The sequence below is a fragment of the Mya arenaria genome, chromosome 2 (assembly GCF_026914265.1).
Source record: "Mya arenaria isolate MELC-2E11 chromosome 2, ASM2691426v1".
NCBI lineage: Eukaryota > Metazoa > Mollusca > Bivalvia > Myida > Myidae > Mya > Mya arenaria.
Window position 1 is genome coordinate 33,102,260 of NC_069123.1, and position 19,085 is coordinate 33,121,344.

Below are 19,085 nucleotides of genomic sequence, written 5' to 3' on the forward strand. Positions count from 1 at the left end.
CTGAAACATATATATGGCCTGAAACTCCAAGACCATGTTCATTTCATTGTAAAACCCTTTGATGTTTCACAAATGCATTCATTAATAAGCTAGAAAACATTGTCATGATTCACAAACTCCACAGATGCTAAAGCGGAACTTGAATAAAACTTCAATTATTGGCCTGGAACTTGGTGACCACTTTTCTAGCATTGACAATGTCCTTCATGAGCGTTCTTGCTCCTCCGTTACCCAAATCCTTCACTGTGTGGGTAACCTGGTGGACTCCGGCATCGTCCACGCGGGACCGCACTGTAACAATGTTGGCATAAGCTCCCTCACCTGCCTAAACAAAAGGTGTTGTTCTTCTATTCAAGTTATAATTAAAAAATATTAAAGCAAAACCGTCTTGACAAAAAAAACATTTTCTGACAAATAGTTTGACAATTATAACATATAATGTACATGTATATTCTTTAAAGTTTTATGTACAATGTAGTACTGTTTATCACATATCAAGCCATTAGAATATAAATGCTAAAACATTTATTTATAGAGGTCATATTGAAACAGAACTGCTTCAAAGAACAGGTAAAGTCTTAATGTGAAGATCAATACTAGTAATGCCTTTTCAAAAAAGATCTGACCCAATTTCTCGAAACTTCGCAAGGTTAACAAGCTTAAGTAGCTTAATTTATAAAGCCAAAATACATACTTAAATTTAATATGATAAATGAAAGATGGTTTATTGCAATTATCATACGGCCATTTCCAATTGTAAGTCCAAACAATCTTAAAGAAGTAAATAGAATACAAATTATAGAAAAACAAAAAAATTCAGCTTCAAAAGCTTAATCCTAGCTGTATTAAGAGATTTAAAAAGTTTCGAGAAATTGGGGCCTAGAGGCTGTTTAAATAATTATCATTGTCAGATTTAGTTGTCAATTGAAATTATTTTTGTGTAATACACACATGTAGTTCGATTATTTGGCTACATATGTGTGTGAATTGAACTTTAGTAGTCAAAGAAACAACAAAGTCAGTGTGTTGCCATTTGTGATGTTTTAACAGATATATTAGATTTATTTATTGAAGTAATGACTTAAATTCTTTAGGGCTATTCCATTTAAACATAAAGCCCCAGGGGGAAGGCAATTTGAAATTATGCCAACCCCCATACAGAAGCAAATTTACCCTTGTGGCCTGGTCCAAATTAGCGAAAAATGCACCCACCTATATACTAAATAATTGCCTTCCCTCCGGGGTTATATGTTTTACTGGAATAGCCCTTATTGAAACTGGCCCAGAACCATTAAAACCCGATTATACTGTGTGAATGAAAGGTATTTCTAAGATACCTTATTGTCAGAGTGGAGATTGGCCCATGATGAGGTTGGTATTCTGCTGCCTCTTTTACTATTCCTACTGCCTTTAGATGGAGAGGAATCTGTAATCATGTAAAACAGATTGCAAAAATAGCGACTAACAAAAAGCTTTTAACAGAAGTACTAACAGCCTTTAATAAATGTATGGATGTCTGCAAATACCAAACCTTAACTCATATATTGGATGGAATTCTTAATGAATATTCAAATCATTTCACACATAGAATTGTACTTGAACTGCTGATTATATATGGACATTATTTGGATCTAAAAATAGCAAGATACAGCTTAATCTGTTGTGTTAATCTTTGTTTACATTTGGGGGTAGGATTTGTTATTGGTCCCCTTTTTACATATATATACAGTGGGCGAAATTAGCACAAGACCGCAAGCCCTGAACTGGTAAAATGTCTTCCGGTGTTGCTCAAATTCTGAATTTTATATAGCAGGGCTTGCTCAAAAATTTGATGCAGAGCAATAGTATAAGAATTCGGGCTTGTTCTTCCAAAAGTCGAATTTCGATGACTGCATATATACTTCAAAAACCGTTATTTTAACATTAGAATAGCAAATATAAAGACTGAGCAATTTTTAATCTCTTAACAGTGTTTCGCTGTAAGAAAAAGACCGACACAAGCCATTCCAAACCAACCTTTTAGGATTTCACTACTTGATGATCTGGTCTTCTTCAAGATGGTTTTCATGGGAAGTTTAGATGGAATTTCTTCAGTTAAACTGTCAGTACTCGATTCATTTGAGGCTTGATCAGGTACCCAAGGAAGGCTTCTGGTTGTTTGTGAGTGATGGGGCACAGAGATGTGATCTCTTGTTTGGGTATGGTAGGTAGGAACCGGGGCTCTACTGGAATTGTTCTGGGCACTGTAGATCTCGTCATCATAGAAATGGCCAATGTGTTCCTTCACCTGAAACAATTAGAGAATTTTGCTCCTATCAAATAGATAAATACAACAAAATCTGACTGAGTATTATGCATTTGAAACTGGAGTGCGACTTGGGCAAATTAAACAGTTATCTGCATTTTTAAAGCTGCACTCGCACAGATTGATCATTTCGAAAACTTTTATATTTTTTATCTTTTAATGAGCCAATTTTTGCATAAATGTCTGGAAACCAGTGATATAAGACTGCTGACAAAAGATCAGATCAAAATTAATCATAATTACTTTCATAAATTGATATTTCTTTGCTAAAGCAGTAACGCTTTAAGAAAAATAAATATTTTGGCGGTTTACCAAACAATTGAGATCTGATCTGTGAATGATTTAATATGACTGAATCGATTCGGCATTGATGCCCAAATTAGTCAATTCTGAGACATATGTTATTTTTAAAAGTGTATAAATATTTACAATCTTTGAGAGTGCAGCTTTAATTACGGGTACCGTAGTCAAATATCTCTACAATGATTGGGCCTTTCTAAACATGTGCATTTAGTCTCTGGCAACATGTGTATCAAGTTTCATTTGAATATCTTCAATGTTTTTTTGTTATGGCTAAGGTATAAGTTTTAGCATGATGCTGCCAGCAGCAACACCAAAGCTCATTTTTTCAAACAATGCTGAATACCTGTTCTCTATGAAAATACAAAGCTACCATTCATACATGATCGCCTTTCCCAAGGCCAGTTAAAGAGCCAAGGCTGGTGTCTGATGTGTCCGGTGTGACCAAGCTGCTCCCATCCATTGACTCCTGGCCCTGTGTGTAGCCTTGACCTACAGGGCTAAACCCCTGGCTGGCTGGGATAGATGGGGGTCTTGGTGGGCTTGCATGCAGCTGTTCCGATATTTCAAAAAGATCCGGCGACTGGGCTACAGAAAGATTCAAACGTTGTTTACAATGTCAAAATACAATAGCAAATAAAATTGTATTGTTTTTTGGCTACAGTAAAAGAGAGAACAAGTGTGATCTAGCTCAATGTATAACGCAATTACTCAATTACCTAACAAAACCTATAAGTAAAAGCCAGACCCCATGATAGATGAACTCAAGTGTGAGGAGTAAGAGGTAACTAAGGGTCATAGGTATTGCACACAATTCATTGCCGTCAGGTACCAAACAAATGTATCAATTTCTTTCAAAATCCCACTGTGTGTGACACAGCCTTGACACAACAAGCTATTCTCTATCTACACAAATGCAGCATTCCATAATGATAAACCTGTTAGTGTGACTTATTAACCACTGAGGTAGGGACATCCCTTTATGTATCGAAAACATGAATCAATTAATAAGTGTGACCTTGAACTTTCAGGAAGTGTCGTGGATCTTGCAAGTGATACAACTCCTTTATGTACAAAACACATATGCCAACTTTTATTTAAATCCCTTTATGCATAACAAAGTATTACAGCACTGATACAGAAAACCTGAAGGATAGACTGAAGAACTGATGGTGCAATATTTTACACTCATTAGAGGGGTCATCAAAATAACATGTATGGAATCTCCACTTCTCATTGTGTGTGAAGATTTTTCTCTTGTGAGAAAAAGACCTAAACATCTATATGTGTTTATAATATCAAAGAAAAAAACCTTGAATCCTTGGCTTCTTCATCACCTCCTCTCTCGAGAGATTTCTCTTGATCTTTCTCAGTTCATGGTCCACCCACTTGGACACAATGTCAGACTCGGTACTGCTGTCCACCGTGGCATCAGACTCGCATTTTTCCAGCTGGCTGCCACAGGTGAAAGTGCTGCAGCTGTCCTCCTCTTCCGAGTCAAACACCATATGGTAGTAGTCCTTGTTGTCTGCAGTTAGATGGAAAAAGGAGGTAATATACAGTCAGCAAGATTTTTAAGAAATTGGCCATCTTGGAACTTGGCCATGATTTTTTAAGTGTCAAAATGTTTTATTTCTTTAATTTTATGTGTCAAATCTTTTCTTCATATGAAAGCCCGGTGTGGTCATAATTAGTATAAGCCATTTAACCCGACATTAGTAAAATGCTTGAAGGCCTGGTACAAAATTAAAATTTTACTTTTCCGACTTTTTAAAGCCTGTTTCAAAGCCAAACAGAATTACTGTTTCAGCTTCAGGCCAAGTTCCTCTAGATTCTGATTTTAATGACCAGGTAATAAGACTGAAAGAGAGATAATATAGGGTAAAGACCTACCGATCTCTCAGAGAATATACAGATGACAGGAATTTAGAATAGTATTTCATGGAATTTAACATCTTCAGGCTATTTTTTCATTGATAAAAAATCATCCAGGCAAACACATTTTTATATACATGTTACTTCAGAACCACAATAATGACAACATAACTGACATTCACATATATCGAGTTGTATTAATAGTTAGCTAGTAAAATTTGTACTTCATTGAACTTTTAGAATACTAATTTATTATGGATGTTAGTTATCAGTAAAATAATCAACAGCATTCAATAGTCACAGCATCTACTTATACATTATACAAACATTAAAATGTAAATGGAAGTATGAAAAAATATCTTTTCTGTCAACTGATAATGTATTAATTATACCTTTTGTTGGAGTACATATTTCAGCCTGAAACATCTTTTCATTTGAGTGATTCTTGTTTACAGTGCCATTCACCACATCCTGATAGTAATTGTGCTGAAATGAGAGAAAGTAAAGCCAAATATATATATATAGATTCTGCCACTAGAAATAACATTTTTGGTTGTCGATTAAGCGCAGTGGCTAGCCCACTCACTTCTCACCTAGGTGATCCAGGTTCGAATCCCGGCCTTGGCGCATGTGAGTTTCGTAAGTGGTCACCAAGCCTGACAAGTGGGTTTCCTCCGGCTTCTCTGGTTTCTTCCACAACACAAGACCACACTCTTGCGCAACATCGTGCCAACGAGAGTGACTTACTATAAGTTAGCAAAACTTTCTTTACAATCATTGTAAAATATTTAATGTTTATACAAGAAATAAAATTGAACACAATCATCAATATTAAGTTATTTATTAAAAGGCAGATGAGCTTTAACACTCTAAATGAGAATGCTATATATTCAAGTTAATCTGTGCATATACATTTAGGGTTTTGGAAAATGCTTAGTGCTAAAATAGATAAGATTAATCATATAGAGGTATCATACAAGAAATTGTCAGCTACTTTCTAAACAGATACCTACACAAATACAACTATTTGCTTGTAATATTTGTTTAACTTCCTTATACATAAGAATTTCAATTCCATGGCAATTTATCTATTATTAAATTGAGTAGCTAGAGCTATCACTGGGTGTGATTAATATCCCTACCCCCGCACAACTTTCTTGTAACAGAAAGTATCACTGGCAGTGATGTATGCACTCTGACTGCCAATTGTCCATAAAAACGCAGCAATTAACTAATGCTCATATATCATACTATAATGAAAGGGTGATTTCTCTAAAAAAAACAAATTCAGAATAATAATTCATGTGCACAGCATTTCTCCTCAACATACATCTTGTATCTGATTCTGGAAGACACTGGCCAGGTCTCGTACACTGCCCCGCCCTCCAAACCAGCTGGGGTCACTCTCAACCCTGATAAACAAAACACATCATGAATAATTAGTATTGTGGGTATTTTATCTTTCACATATTTCAGATCTTACATAACACTATATTGCTAATGCTCTGTGACACTGCTATTTTGCAGAAATCCTTTCTAAGAATGACATCCTTAATAGTGTTATTTAGAGCCATTAAACAAATCCATAGATAGATATTAAAAACTCAGATGAACCATAAGTGTTTAAAAAGACTTTCTTTATTTTGCAGAAGCCTAAACTTTTCAGTGGTAGGTTGAGAATATAAATCGTAACAAATATGATTTACTTATGTTTAAGGTGACTGAAAACAAACTATTTTTTGATGATTGCCTTATAAAGATTTTTTTCATTAATGTGCAAGACTTGTGCCCAACTCCCAAAACAATCTTATAACAGGATAAACAAGAGCTGTCACAGTATGTGACGAATGCCCCCGAATGTGACATTGACCTATGAAAAAGGTCAGTACATGAAAAGTTGATCTTGCCTTTACGTGTCAAATACATATGGCAAGTTATTTTAAATTGCCTCTAAACATAAAAAATACCACCCATACTTGACAACTTACACTGTTATGTCCTTATAAGCAGCATTCCATTGTGAAAAACACTAAGTGTGACCTTGAACTAAGAGGTAGGGACATGAGCCTTGCACGTGACACGTCGTCTTGGTATGTCGGACACATGTGGCAAGTCTTATTTTGAATAGTCAGTTCTGAGACTTTTAAAGGAAATCTTTTTTGTAAAATCAAGTTCAAGCTAACTATTGCATAAAAAAATAAGAAATAAGATACTTAAGCTTTTTACGTTTAGGAATTTATTTTCAAGAAATTTTGGCACTGTAAAACTGCATTTAACAAATTTACCAATAACAGCTAAAGACTTACATGGGTGACTGTTTTCTCCGGGATGGAAGTGTTGAATAGCGTGTGTATTCTGTTCTGGAGGTCCTCTGTCCAAGCGGCCGGTCCGGACTGTGCTCATTGTACAGGGCATACAGGCTCCCTGCACTTGTCAACTTGCCTGCAATATTAAATTGTTTGAATACCAGAAAAAGAAAGCAAAAGATGTAAATCATTGTTTGCATGTACTGAATTAATTAGTATAGATGCATTATGATCGAATAAGTTTGTATGGTTTTTGAAACTGTACAGGCACATAATATAATAATATGTTTAGACTTTTCTCATGTTTTTCAAGCTTTAAGATCATGTTTTAAAGCAACCATCCAATCAGCTCATGATTCAATAAGCAATCATTGTTCTCAGTCAGGTTTTTCCCTGAAAACAATGAATGCTTTAGTCAAAAAAACTGCAGAACAGATAACAAGAGTACCAGAAGTCAATGTCAGTGCTGGGGCAGTATTCAATATTGTTCTTTTTCTTTTCCATAGATATTCCTCAGTGATTCCATTCAGTCGTTTGGCCAGTTACTTTTACATTCCAATCAAAACACTCAGATTTAACTCTTAAACTTAAGTTTGATTTTAGTCAGAGTTATAGGACTTCCTTAATCACATGCCCATTGCCAATGTCAACATGCATGACTGCTCCAAGTTAATATCTCAAACGTTTGTTTAGCCATGCCCCAAATATGGTTAAAAGTTTCCATACAAGGTCAATACTATGACAAAGCTTGGATTCTTTTTCTTCCCAGAAAAGACGAGATAATACAGTATGTCATTTAATTATAATTTTACCAGCAGTGGAGTACTCATCAGCCACATAGTCAGTATGTCCATGACAGGCAGGCTTGGCAGCTGTAGTCTTGGGCCCATGGAGTTCTGCCAACTGGAGATAGCTGAATCGACCCATTGATGATGTTTTGCGTCCCAGCTCCCTGCAGAGAAAAGTAAGAATTTTTTTTAAAAAAGACTTGTGTATAATTTTAAATTCCATAGAAATTACTGGGGGGTTTTAAACAGCCACTTATAAACATGATATCAGTTGTTCAAAATGAAATAAAAATGCATCTTTATAAACATGTTAAATCTAAACTTTTAAAGACCAAGTTTGGCATTATCTAATTGAAGTAAAAACAAACATTGTATGTTGCTGATCTCAGTCAGCAATTTTAAATGTCAAGCTGTCAGACCTCAAGGCTTAACACACAATTTGAGTCTTTTCAGTTATTTAAACTACAGTACTTTAAAGTTAACTTCGTGAACAAACAAGTAAATCATGAATTCACTCTACCTGTTCCCAGAGCGCTCTGTGCTTTCAGTAGATGTTGTTTCACTTGGTTGTGAAGAGGATCCTGACGAAACATGAGCTCTGTTCTGCTGTGCAGCCTCTACATCATTGGCACCTTTCTGGAAGAAGTTTTTGTATTAAAGCTATCATAAGTCATGTAAGTGAATCATATACAATGCTTTATGGTTGCAATGTTCATGGATGACACTGCATGTTCTATGGGTTAAAAGAGAAAGAGATGATTAAGTGACATTAATGATGTGCTTGTATTACAACAGCACAGAACAGAACATTTATTTTCTAGGTCATAGATCCATTTGGCAAAATATGTACATATGCAATGGCAACAAAAAGCATCAATAGCACATTAAATACTATTCATGCAAAAGTTTAATATATTATTATATCGTTTAAAGTGACACTCTTATTCAAAATCAATACATACACATGTAAAACAAACATAAATTTTGAGTGATACACCCTCAACTACTTACTAAATAATGCATTTGTGTAAAATATTAATTACTATTAACAATATTATAACTGTGTATTTAATAGCTGAAAACACAAAAATATTAAATGATTGGTTAGTGCTTAAAGATTTACTGCGATTCACCATGGTCACATAAGGTGGAAAAACTGTGTTTTCTGCACATTTCTTTTAAACAAATCTCGGTATTCTTCATAAGAACCATTGTTTTCGACATTTGTTTATCATTTTGGGCATATTAAAACAATTGTGTTAAATGTGTTAAATCTTACCTGGGAGTAAAAGTGCATCTTTAATATAATGTTTCAATCTTAATAACAGGCATCTTTGTCTCTTAATATGAGGACTCAGTGTACCAGTAACTATAAAGATACCAAACTCCTCATAATAACTATCAATTTTCTTTTTAAAATCGTTTTGTTTTAGACAAACAAGATGTTGAATATCCTACCAATACCCCATAGTGACATAATTATCTTTCACAATGAGTCTGACATACCAGCAGTTTACTGTCTGTAGATTTCTGGGGTGACTTCTTCACTCGTACTGTATAAGTGTACTCTTCCCCATCCTCCTGGGGCAGGCTTTCCCAACTCAATCTGTAACAGTATATCACAGACGGGGTGCAACAGGAATAAACAAATATATTGGGCATGTAATGCATTTACAGCAGATCCTTGTTAGAATTTCAGATTTATTTTCACTCTTATATCAGTGTTCGGAATGAGCACAATCCCACAAGCCCTGCACTGGTAGATTGTTTGTCAGGGTCATTAAAAATTTGAATTTTACAAAGCAAGGCTTGTTCCAATATTCAAGTCAAGAAATAATTTAAGAATTAAGGAATATTTTCAATAACTGTGATATAGTTAAAATTGTTTGTAAATGTTCTATGAAAATTATCAATCTTTCAACTGAAATATAAGACCAAAAAATTGTTCTCATGTATGTCAGGATTTTCAAATTTAGTCAAAACCTAAACTGAAAACTAAAATCAACTATTAATCAAATAAATGAAACTAAATTGAACTTGTTAACAAAAACTACAACATTACAACCACCATACCCATCTTCACCATAGTGGAGTTGCAAAGGCTTTCTTTTTGGTGAGTTGTGTAGTTCAATTGGTTGTCTAGTGTCATTCCTAATTGACAACGACCGTTTTTATAACAACAGAAAACAGCCAGGATTGATTTTTTATAATAAAAACTGGCCTTCTGAACACGAACATTGCAATGCACAGGTCTTTTAAAATGACCCAGTATCCGGGGGAATAAAAACATAAATTGGTGTAAGCTCATCTTGCCCCAAGTCCCTTACTTCTTTCAGAAATGATCCTATTATTTTCAAACCGACTGAAACCACTGAATGCCTTACATAATCTTTTCTGTTAACATCTATGTAACTTTAAGCTGCAATCTCACAGATTGACCGTTTGGACAACTTTTTTATTTTTCGAATTGGAATGAGCCAATAATTGTTTAATGTCTGGAAACCAGTCTGCGAGGGTGCAGCTTTAATATATGTATGGTTAAGTTGACAAATCAAAGCTCAAACATACCAGCATGTGATTGCTGGTGAGCTATTACAGTTGTTGTTGTTGTGGTCCGTGTATTGGCTAACTTGCCTGGGGTTTGCGGGGCCATATCTTCCACTGCTCTGTCTACTCTGGCACTGTCTCTCTCTGTCCTCTCTTTCATTCCACTGACTGTTTTCAAAAGTGCCTCTCTCCGATTCTTTTTCCCTGTCTAAAGTGAATTGGTATCAAGCTTAATTTAAAGTGACACTCTTATTCAAAATCAATACATACACATGTATAACAAACATACATTTTGATAAACCTTAAACTACTAACTAAATAATGCATTTATGAAAAATATTAATTACTGATAACAAGATTGTGTTACCGTGAATTTAATAGCAGAAAGCGCAAACATATTAAATGATTGGTGAATGCTAAAAGATTTACTGTGGTCTACTTTAGTCTCATAAGGTAGAAATACTTTGTTTTGTGCTCATTTCTTTCAAATTCAACTCAATATCCTTCATAAGAACCATTGTTTTTGACATTTATTCATCTTTTTTGGAATATTAAAACAAAATTATTAATTGTGGTTAATATTATCTGGGAGTAAGAGTGCATCTTTAAACATTTGTACTTTGCAAGGAAAAGATATGCTTATGTAGCATTTTTCTCAGTTGGGTATTAGGAGCATAATTCAAGAAATACTTAAGCTAAACAGTTATAGGACTTGCTAGTTATATTCCCATTGCCATTGTAAGCATGTAAATAACTATCTCTCAAGATTTTTGAGTTATGGCTCAATGTTTAAGTTGTGCACTCAGCTTCAGACAATACAAATATGAGGTTATTCATTTTAAATCTGCTCGAAAACAAATTCCTTTGACTCACATATTTCAGAACCAGTGGTAGTGTCGAGTGAAAACCTGAGAGCCCAAAGCATACTTTTGTTCAAACATAACTTTTATAAGAGTGCATCCTGCTGATACACATGTATTAGAATAATGGGTCCTCAGTCAAAACAATGCATATTAGACTCCCAATTGTGTTGGGTAACAATACCCTCAATATGTTCTTAGAAAAAGAGACAACCATTACAATTTAAAACCTACATGAACAAGAAGACATTCGTTACTTAGAGACCCCCAACATCACTGCCTCTAACCTCCACATGATTTTCTCTCATGCTGCCTGTGTTTCCGAGTCTCCTGTCTGTACTGGCCACTATCTTTTCCTGTCTCCTGCCTGTACTGGCCCCCTCTCTCCTTCTCCTGATTCCCAGCCCTGTCTCTCAGTGCCTGGTCCACAGTCCTGCTGGTGTGGGTGGGATGGTTGGTTGTGTCACGGGGTGGGGCGGAGGGGGCGTGACTTCCACCCTGGGGCTCGTTGGAGTGCAGGTGACGCAGGTGGGACTTAATATAGCCCTGAGCATCCTGAATACAGAGGGAAATAATTTGTTTTTGTTATTATCTAAAAAGATAAAACTAAAGGTTTAGTTTCTTCTATAAATTCAAACTTTGTCCATAGAAATCAAATAGGTAATGTAAGCATTAAATATTATAATTTCTTGAACAAATAATATCTGCAATATACAGATACTTATAAGTTGGCATCAAGTCCAGCAAGAAATAAGGCTGGAAGAGATGAAAAAATACAACGTGAAAATTCACCTTTGGTGCTGCAAGCAGCAGGTCCCTAACATGGAGGAATGAAAGCTGCCTGCCGGTTGGGTCTTGGTAGAGCCCATACTCTAGAATGACCTTGAAATACTCGGGCATCTTCCCATTGTACACAGTCAGTGCCGAACCCTTACTGTAGCGGGCCTTAATGGACTCCGCACACTCACCATCCCATGGTACCTCACCTAGAATATGGAGTTATGCTTTTAAATTGCTGTGGCAACAGGGAAACAAAACATAACGGTTTAAAGATGCCTTATTTTCAGAACCAAATTTTGATGTCTTTTTCTTAGTCTTTACAAATTTATAAGTTACACAATTTCTTATACACTATTCTTGTCACATAAGTTTGATTCACATGTAGCTGACTGATATCATACAATAAACTCAGGGGCGACAGCAATTATAGCATTTCTGCAAAACTTCAAATTTCCTTCAAAGATCAACCATGACCAACACAATAAAAACAAATGTACGATTCAAAATAAGGTTTGGGACTACAATTTAACAGTCAATAAAATAAGACTTTCAGATAAGTTTAAGCTGGATTGGCAAAATTCTAACATTACCACAAATTTACCTTTAGAACTTAGTACAAAGCACAGCTAAGAAATTTCAGACTTTAAGCAAGCCTTGCATACATTTTACCAAGGCTTGTGTGCTTCAGCTTAGTCTTGCATTACTACTTAAAGATATTTCTATTATTTTGTACCAATCAAATTCACCTTGTACCTACCATGAAACATTTCCCAGAGTACAGCACAGTAACTGAACATGTCACAGAAGAAAGAAGGGGGCATATGCATCATCACTTCAGGGGCCATCCAGTTGTACACGGAGTTCTCTCCATGGTTGTTGGCCACTGCATTCTTCTTACCCCAATCACACTTTGACCTGTCAGAGGAGCGATTTACTTTGAATCATGTAAAAATAGCCTTTTATAAGAAAAAAACATATATCTAATGTTAACCAATTTTAACAGCCCTCAGTACTTTTTTAAAATTCTTTCAATAAGCAGTGATATTCTAGGATTCTTTTTTTTAATGTTCTTGAACTAATGCAGTGTGTGTATACTCTGTGATAAATTACTTTATAGAATTCTTGGAGCAACCTTCATCTAAAGCAAAATATTGCCTTCCAACATAGCCATTATGACGTAATTTATCAAGTTGTATACACACACTGTAATTGTAGTATACATCTTTATAGTATCACAATACTATGAAGGTGACATCATAAAGTTAAAGATATGCAATATTTTCAGATATCATGACAATGAAACCAAATAAGCAATGTAGCATTTAAAAAAATATCCACACTCAATCATATGGATTAATATTTTTTGTTAAAATAAAATCCTAAATCCATGAAAGTATTTTTCCTCCATAAATGAACAGCAAATCTCTTCACTTACGCCTCAATCATGTACTCAAAGTTTGCAAGCTTGAAGATGTTGGTGCCTATGACGTTGATAGCGTGTGAGGTGATGGCACAATGGACCACCCCACGCAGGTGGAGGAAGATGACAGCATCACACATTTGTACAGCAACGTCCTGGATCATCTGGCTTGGCAACCTCTCCATCTGGGATAAGGGGAATGGAATCACAAACAGCAGAGCAATTGGATATGATCATTTACGAAAAAAAAAAAATTCTGCTCTATCCATTTATATTATAGGCAATAATATGTATTTATAAGAAGTAATGGTTTATAGAAATATTATTAGTTAATGCATCTGCACAAATATTGATTCAGCCCTTCAAAATAGCTTCTTCTCTGTTCTAAATCCGTAACAAGAATATATATGACCTAAAATTAATAAATTTACTTTAAAAATCTCTTTAAATACCGTAACAAGAACACAAGGATAAATACAAAACAAGAACATGCATTGTGGAGCTAACGCCAAATCTTGTTTGTAGTTTTTTTTAGTAAAAAGGGGCATAACTCAACAATACCTGTCTGTGTTATGGGTGTCACTGGACTATTAATTTTGTCTCTGGCAACATGTGCACCAAGTTTCATTTGAATATCTTTAATGGTTTTTGAATTATGGGTAAGAATTATGGCTTTGAATTATGGGTAAGAATTATGGCTAAGTGTTTGCATTGCCAAGGCTATGACAATACATAGACTTATCAGACCAGATTTAAATTCTATGTAAATCAAGAAGCAATATATAAGCAACCTTTTGGTGCATGAAGTTGTAGAGAGATCCATCTGGTATCCTTTCATACACAAGAATCATCGCATCCAAATTGCTTGTCTGACAAACACCCATCAGAGTTAGAATATTGGGATGACGGAGCTTTCTGAAAGTATGAATATTCATAAAAATAGCACTTTACCCTACAAGTTAGACTCTATTTTCCTGAACAGGCTAAATTTATACCAATGCATTCAAATTATCAATCTCCTACACAGTTTAATCTTCTTTTGACGAGAAAAGATCTCTTCCACATTGTACAAAAAATAACTGGATTTCTGCTATTGACTTGCTGTAAAAATTAATTTTGTTTTAATATCTCATTGCTGCATTGTAGCTGCATTGTTTAGTTAAAACTTTTCAATATAAATGATTCATAAAGTCATAACACATTTGAAATTACATAATAATTTTATGATTTTTAACATAATTATGTGATTTTGATTATTATCATGTGATATTATGTGACAACAGCAATTACTGTACAAGGGAAGTAACCGCTGTGTTGAGTTTAAGAAATTAACAGACAACTAGAACGAATCAAATGCCATGGTGACATTATGTGCAGCTCAAACAGTCTTACCTCAAATATTGAAAGTATCAAGTCTTAATTAAATACAACGTTATTATTTAAACAGATGTTTTCATACCCAATGTGTTCTATTTCATTAATAAGCAGGTCAACCACTCCTCCTTGGTAGGGGTCCACATCTTTGTTGAGTTTCTTCACAGTTACCTTGGTGTAGTCCCACCACATGCTGGAAAGTATACCAAAATTTACGATATATGGTAAGTGCTGATTCTCCCAAGAATATGATTAAAATAAATGCCTGCATGCCATAGATCATTAAAATTAAGTTTTTGACAAACTTAAATGGACTTGGAAAAAATGTTTCAATTTTGTTTTTTTCCTTGCATACTGAACTTAGTATAAAGGGATTTTACACAATGCTCTCACAATGTGTTTTATCTATACTTGTGTCTACAGTTAAATATGGAAGTTTTCAGGGGGGAAAAATAAAAAATAAAAGTATTTATTGTTAAGGCAGTTTTTTGGATAGTAGTAACATAATTTTCACATTAGCCGCATTTATAAGTGTAAGCATTATTATTGATTTAAATACAAAATTTCAGTAATCATCAATCATCATCAGCCTTTCTTTCATAGTTATGATAATGAATAAATTTTACAATTACTGGGGTTCATTTTTTATAACTGGTCACTTAATATTATTATAACAAAATACAATATTTAGAAATTTAAGTTGATATTATATCTAATTTCATCCACAATACAGTTATTTCAGAATTCTTTTAAACAAATGACAACTTTCATATCAACATGAATTGAACAGCTAGATGCTTTATTATGGAAGGGTATTGAAGCAAAAATTGCATCTTCTTGCGTTCTGACTTGTACATTTTGCCTTGTGACTTTTACATCTTGCGACTTTATTGCATCCTTAATTTGTTATTTGGGCTAGCATAACAGTAGCTTTCCTTCGATACCCTTCCATACTTTATAATGTAGATTATAGTACTTCACCTCTCCATAACAGTGAAGGTGCCGTTGTTGTATGCCTCCCCATCGTTGTCATGTCGTAGATTGTTCTCACTGACCAGTGGTATGGCTGACACAAATCCAGCATCCTCAGACCCATTCACATACACCTGCAAGCAATTTGAGCTACAATTAAGGGGGGAGGGGTATCACAAAGATCTTATAAGCTGATAATGCTATTGCCAATAGAGTTGGACATATGTAAGTGCCAGTCATTGAAAGCCCGAATTCCTATACAAGCGCTTGGCATCAAAGATTTCAACAAGGCCAGCTATATAAAATGCGTATTTTTTACTAGCTCATGACTTGAGGGCTTGTGCAAATTTCAACCACTGTGTTGCATCTTGATAATAGTGATTTAACTTATTTATTGAATACATATAAGTCTGAGTTATGAACATTGATGATGTGCAACAGGAGAGGGCACCAATCTTCAATACGCATTTGTTGTAATGATTACATGTCCAAAGCCCACACAATGATGACTTGTGGCCATTTTCTGCAGGTTGTCATGAACAGAGGGACGTCCAATCCTGTCTCGGATAATCTTGGTCACTGAGTTACGTCTCTGGTTAGCCCTGTAAGAGATATAATGAGCACTAAGTCTTAATAGCAAAATTCATATCCACCTTTAACATTGGGCCTAATGTTCAGAACCTTGTTAAAGTTAACAACGCTTTTAATGTCATAGTTGTTAACTTATAAATCTTAAGACACATTTGTAATTTGCTCTCTTTTTAATATGGCTCAAGATAATTGTTCCAGTTGTAGCTGTTTTATTTTGATGTCAAAGCATATTACAAAATGATTCTTAAATTTTACAACAAAGCTGTTAACAACGTTGTCAACTTTAACAAAGTTCTGAACAATCTACCTATTGTAAAATTAATGTTATTTTCACAGTTCATTGATTGCATTTACATGCAACCCTCGGTACACTGAATTTATACATGTACATAGCAAAGAAGTAAAACAACATCAATTCTTTACAGGGGTACGTAAAACCAAGTGCAAGAAATGTCTTATAAGAGCGCAATCAGAATTAAATTCAATAAAGTACTCAGTCTGATGATTGGTACCTGCTAAGTGTTCTACTGGAGGCCTTCTTCATGAGGAGGTCATGTCCAGAATTTGACATGGCAAACATGCGAGTCTTGTCCAGAAACTCAAGAAGCTTCATTCTCTTCTTGGGAACTGGATTTAGCATTGCCCAATCTTTTACACTTCTACCCTGCTCACAGAGTAAACACTTAATTCAGATATAGAACATTAATTTGTAACTTACAAATCTGACCATGAATGAGCGAGGTTATTTTCAGATCTCTTCTTCAAAAAACATAAGTTATTGTATTCAAGTACTAAAGTATGGTCAGGCTGAAGGTTACTTACTATTTACCCCATAACAAATATACAATTAACATTCAATATTTTACTTGATGGTCATGCAGTCTAAGGTCTCCGCCTTCCTGGAGTAATTTCATCAGAACTCTAGCATGTCCTGTGTAACATGCTGCATGCACTGGTGTCAGTCCTGAGTTACTTTTCCTGAGAAAAGTTTGACATTATTTTATGAGATATTAAACATTCATGCAATCAGTGGAGGGAGAATTCTAGATGATACAAATTTTGAGTGTTTATATTTCATACATACAGTTTGATAAACTGGATTATTAATATGACAGTTAAAGGGAATTAATGATTATTGGTACAATGCACAAAGCCCACATGCCCTAGACAGGTTTAATTTATATTTTCATATAGCAGGGCTGGTTTTTTTTGTTTATGACAAATATATAAGCAACATAAAAGGCCTTGTTCATCCAAAAGTCTAATCAAAACTGAGAAAACACAATGTCATATAAATGATTTCATAAAGTTACCATACCCCGGTACTTTTACTGTATAATATCTGGGAGTAGAATTATATACTTGATTTTTAGTTCATCTGCTATTATCATTAAACAAGGAGTCAAATTTAAAGAAATCTTACTCATTGGCATCTGCACCCACAGAAAGGAGATACTCAACAACCGTGTAGTGACCATTCAAGCTTGCACAAAACAAAGGTGTCTGCCCCTCATCATTAGGATAGTCAACATGTATGCCTGCAGTGTATCAATAATGTTACATATAGTCAAAAATAAAATTTAAATATAAACGGGGTATACAAATTTTTTAACCGTGTAGATTTAACTGCTATTAAAAAGGATATTCATATTTATTTCAAATGCCTTTAAAAACAACAAAAAATTGGATTACCTTTATCTAAGACTTTCTTTACTGCCTTTTTATTCCCACCAAGAGCCGCATTATGGAATGTTGTTCCCAGAGTGTCACTGGAATCGATTTGGCCAAGACTTATCATTTGCTCCATGACTTCCCCTGCACTGAAAATACAAGTGATTCACTATTCAATTTACATGTTACCGGTAATATAAAAATAGACCCACTTTTTTGATCACTTGACTTAATTTCTCTTTTTTTTATTATGGGAAACGCCGGGCCAGGTCCTGCACACTCGCCTACGCAACGATTGTAGTTTCCTGAATCACTATCTCTATGTTAAAAATATTCTTCCCTCACCATTTTGCATGTGTGGAAGACAGGAGACTACATACCACTATCTCTTTATTTGTCCTCTCTTTACTGAACAAAGGCAAAATATGTTTAATACTGTTCAATCTCTAACTGAGGTTACCCTCCGTTGCTTACTATATGGTGATGACACACTGACTGAAGAGCAAAATAGTACTCTGTTTGATGCAGTTCATCTTTTTATTTATTTGTCAAAAAGATTTGAAAGCCAGTGATCGACTCAAACTTCTTCTTCGTTCTTTCTCATACTATATTTTTTTCTACCTCAATACAATTGATAAATTTAGAATAAAGTTTTTTTTCTACAATAAATGTTTTTGCATTTAACGTCTATCATTCAATTGCCTAAATTTTAAACATTATTTAATATGAGCTTGTATATTAATATGATTATAACTCCATCACTAGTATCCGCCTCAAATGCTAATTGTAATTTATCATAACAGTGAAAGGAACTCTATTAGTTTATTTTTACCGTTCCAATCCTGAAATTTGATTATGTATTTATATTGAAATGTTGATCAATTTTGCTCAATAAAATATGTTTAAACCAATTTCTCTATGTCCAATTATAGGTAATTTCTATACTTAAAATGTGACTACTCTCAAGTGAGGAGAGCAATATGGCTGGTAATTGAAATTGTGGGAGACATGATGCCCATTCATATTCTGTCCTAATCTTGTGATGATTTGACAGAGACTTCTAAAGTAATTAAGCAGTCCTGACCAATCTCAGGTAATTTCTATACAGTAATTAAAGGGCAATAACTGTTGAGTGACTAGAGCTATATGGCCGGTATCAAAATTGTGCCAAATATTATCTCCATACACATTGTGACCACATTTGGTAATGATCAGACAATGGTTCTAAAAGTAATTGATCAGACACGAACAATTTGAGGTAATTTCTTTAATAAAAGGTAGGTAACTCTTGAGTGA

General features: G+C 34.6%; 1 protein-coding gene across 1 annotated transcript; it reads right to left on the reverse strand.

The window, feature by feature from the left end:
- Positions 1–144: 144 nt before the first annotated feature.
- Positions 145–18,322, reverse strand: LOC128214316 (uncharacterized). The gene is made up of 26 exons (XM_052920725.1): positions 18,264–18,322; positions 17,811–17,938; positions 17,542–17,656; positions 16,985–17,096; positions 16,631–16,782; positions 16,012–16,129; positions 15,537–15,661; positions 14,641–14,748; positions 13,973–14,096; positions 13,197–13,366; positions 12,519–12,676; positions 11,774–11,967; positions 11,269–11,536; positions 10,143–10,329; positions 9,648–9,725; positions 9,081–9,180; positions 8,095–8,210; positions 7,599–7,738; positions 6,787–6,922; positions 5,811–5,892; positions 4,873–4,966; positions 3,918–4,133; positions 2,988–3,193; positions 2,017–2,287; positions 1,338–1,426; positions 145–325 (listed from the first exon to the last, which is right to left on the reverse strand). The coding sequence occupies exons 1-26, from the start codon at positions 18,320–18,322 to the stop codon at positions 152–154; spliced, it is 3,720 nt and encodes a 1,239-aa protein (XP_052776685.1). The 3' UTR covers positions 145–151.
- Between the last annotated feature and the right edge of the window lie 763 nt (positions 18,323–19,085).

Bases quoted from the DNA above. Each gene is read 5' to 3' on its own strand.
- LOC128214316 (XM_052920725.1), bottom strand. From the start codon at position 18,322: ATGAACTGCATCAAACAGAGTACTATTTTGCTCTTCAGTCAGTGTGTC. The intron at 10,330-11,268 runs GTTAGAGGCAGT...AATTCACTTTAG, and splicing joins TGAGAGAAAATCATGTGGAG to ACAGGGAAAAAGAATCGGAG. The intron at 4,134-4,872 runs GTATAATTAATA...ATCTAACTGCAG, and splicing joins AATATGTACTCCAACAAAAG to ACAACAAGGACTACTACCAT.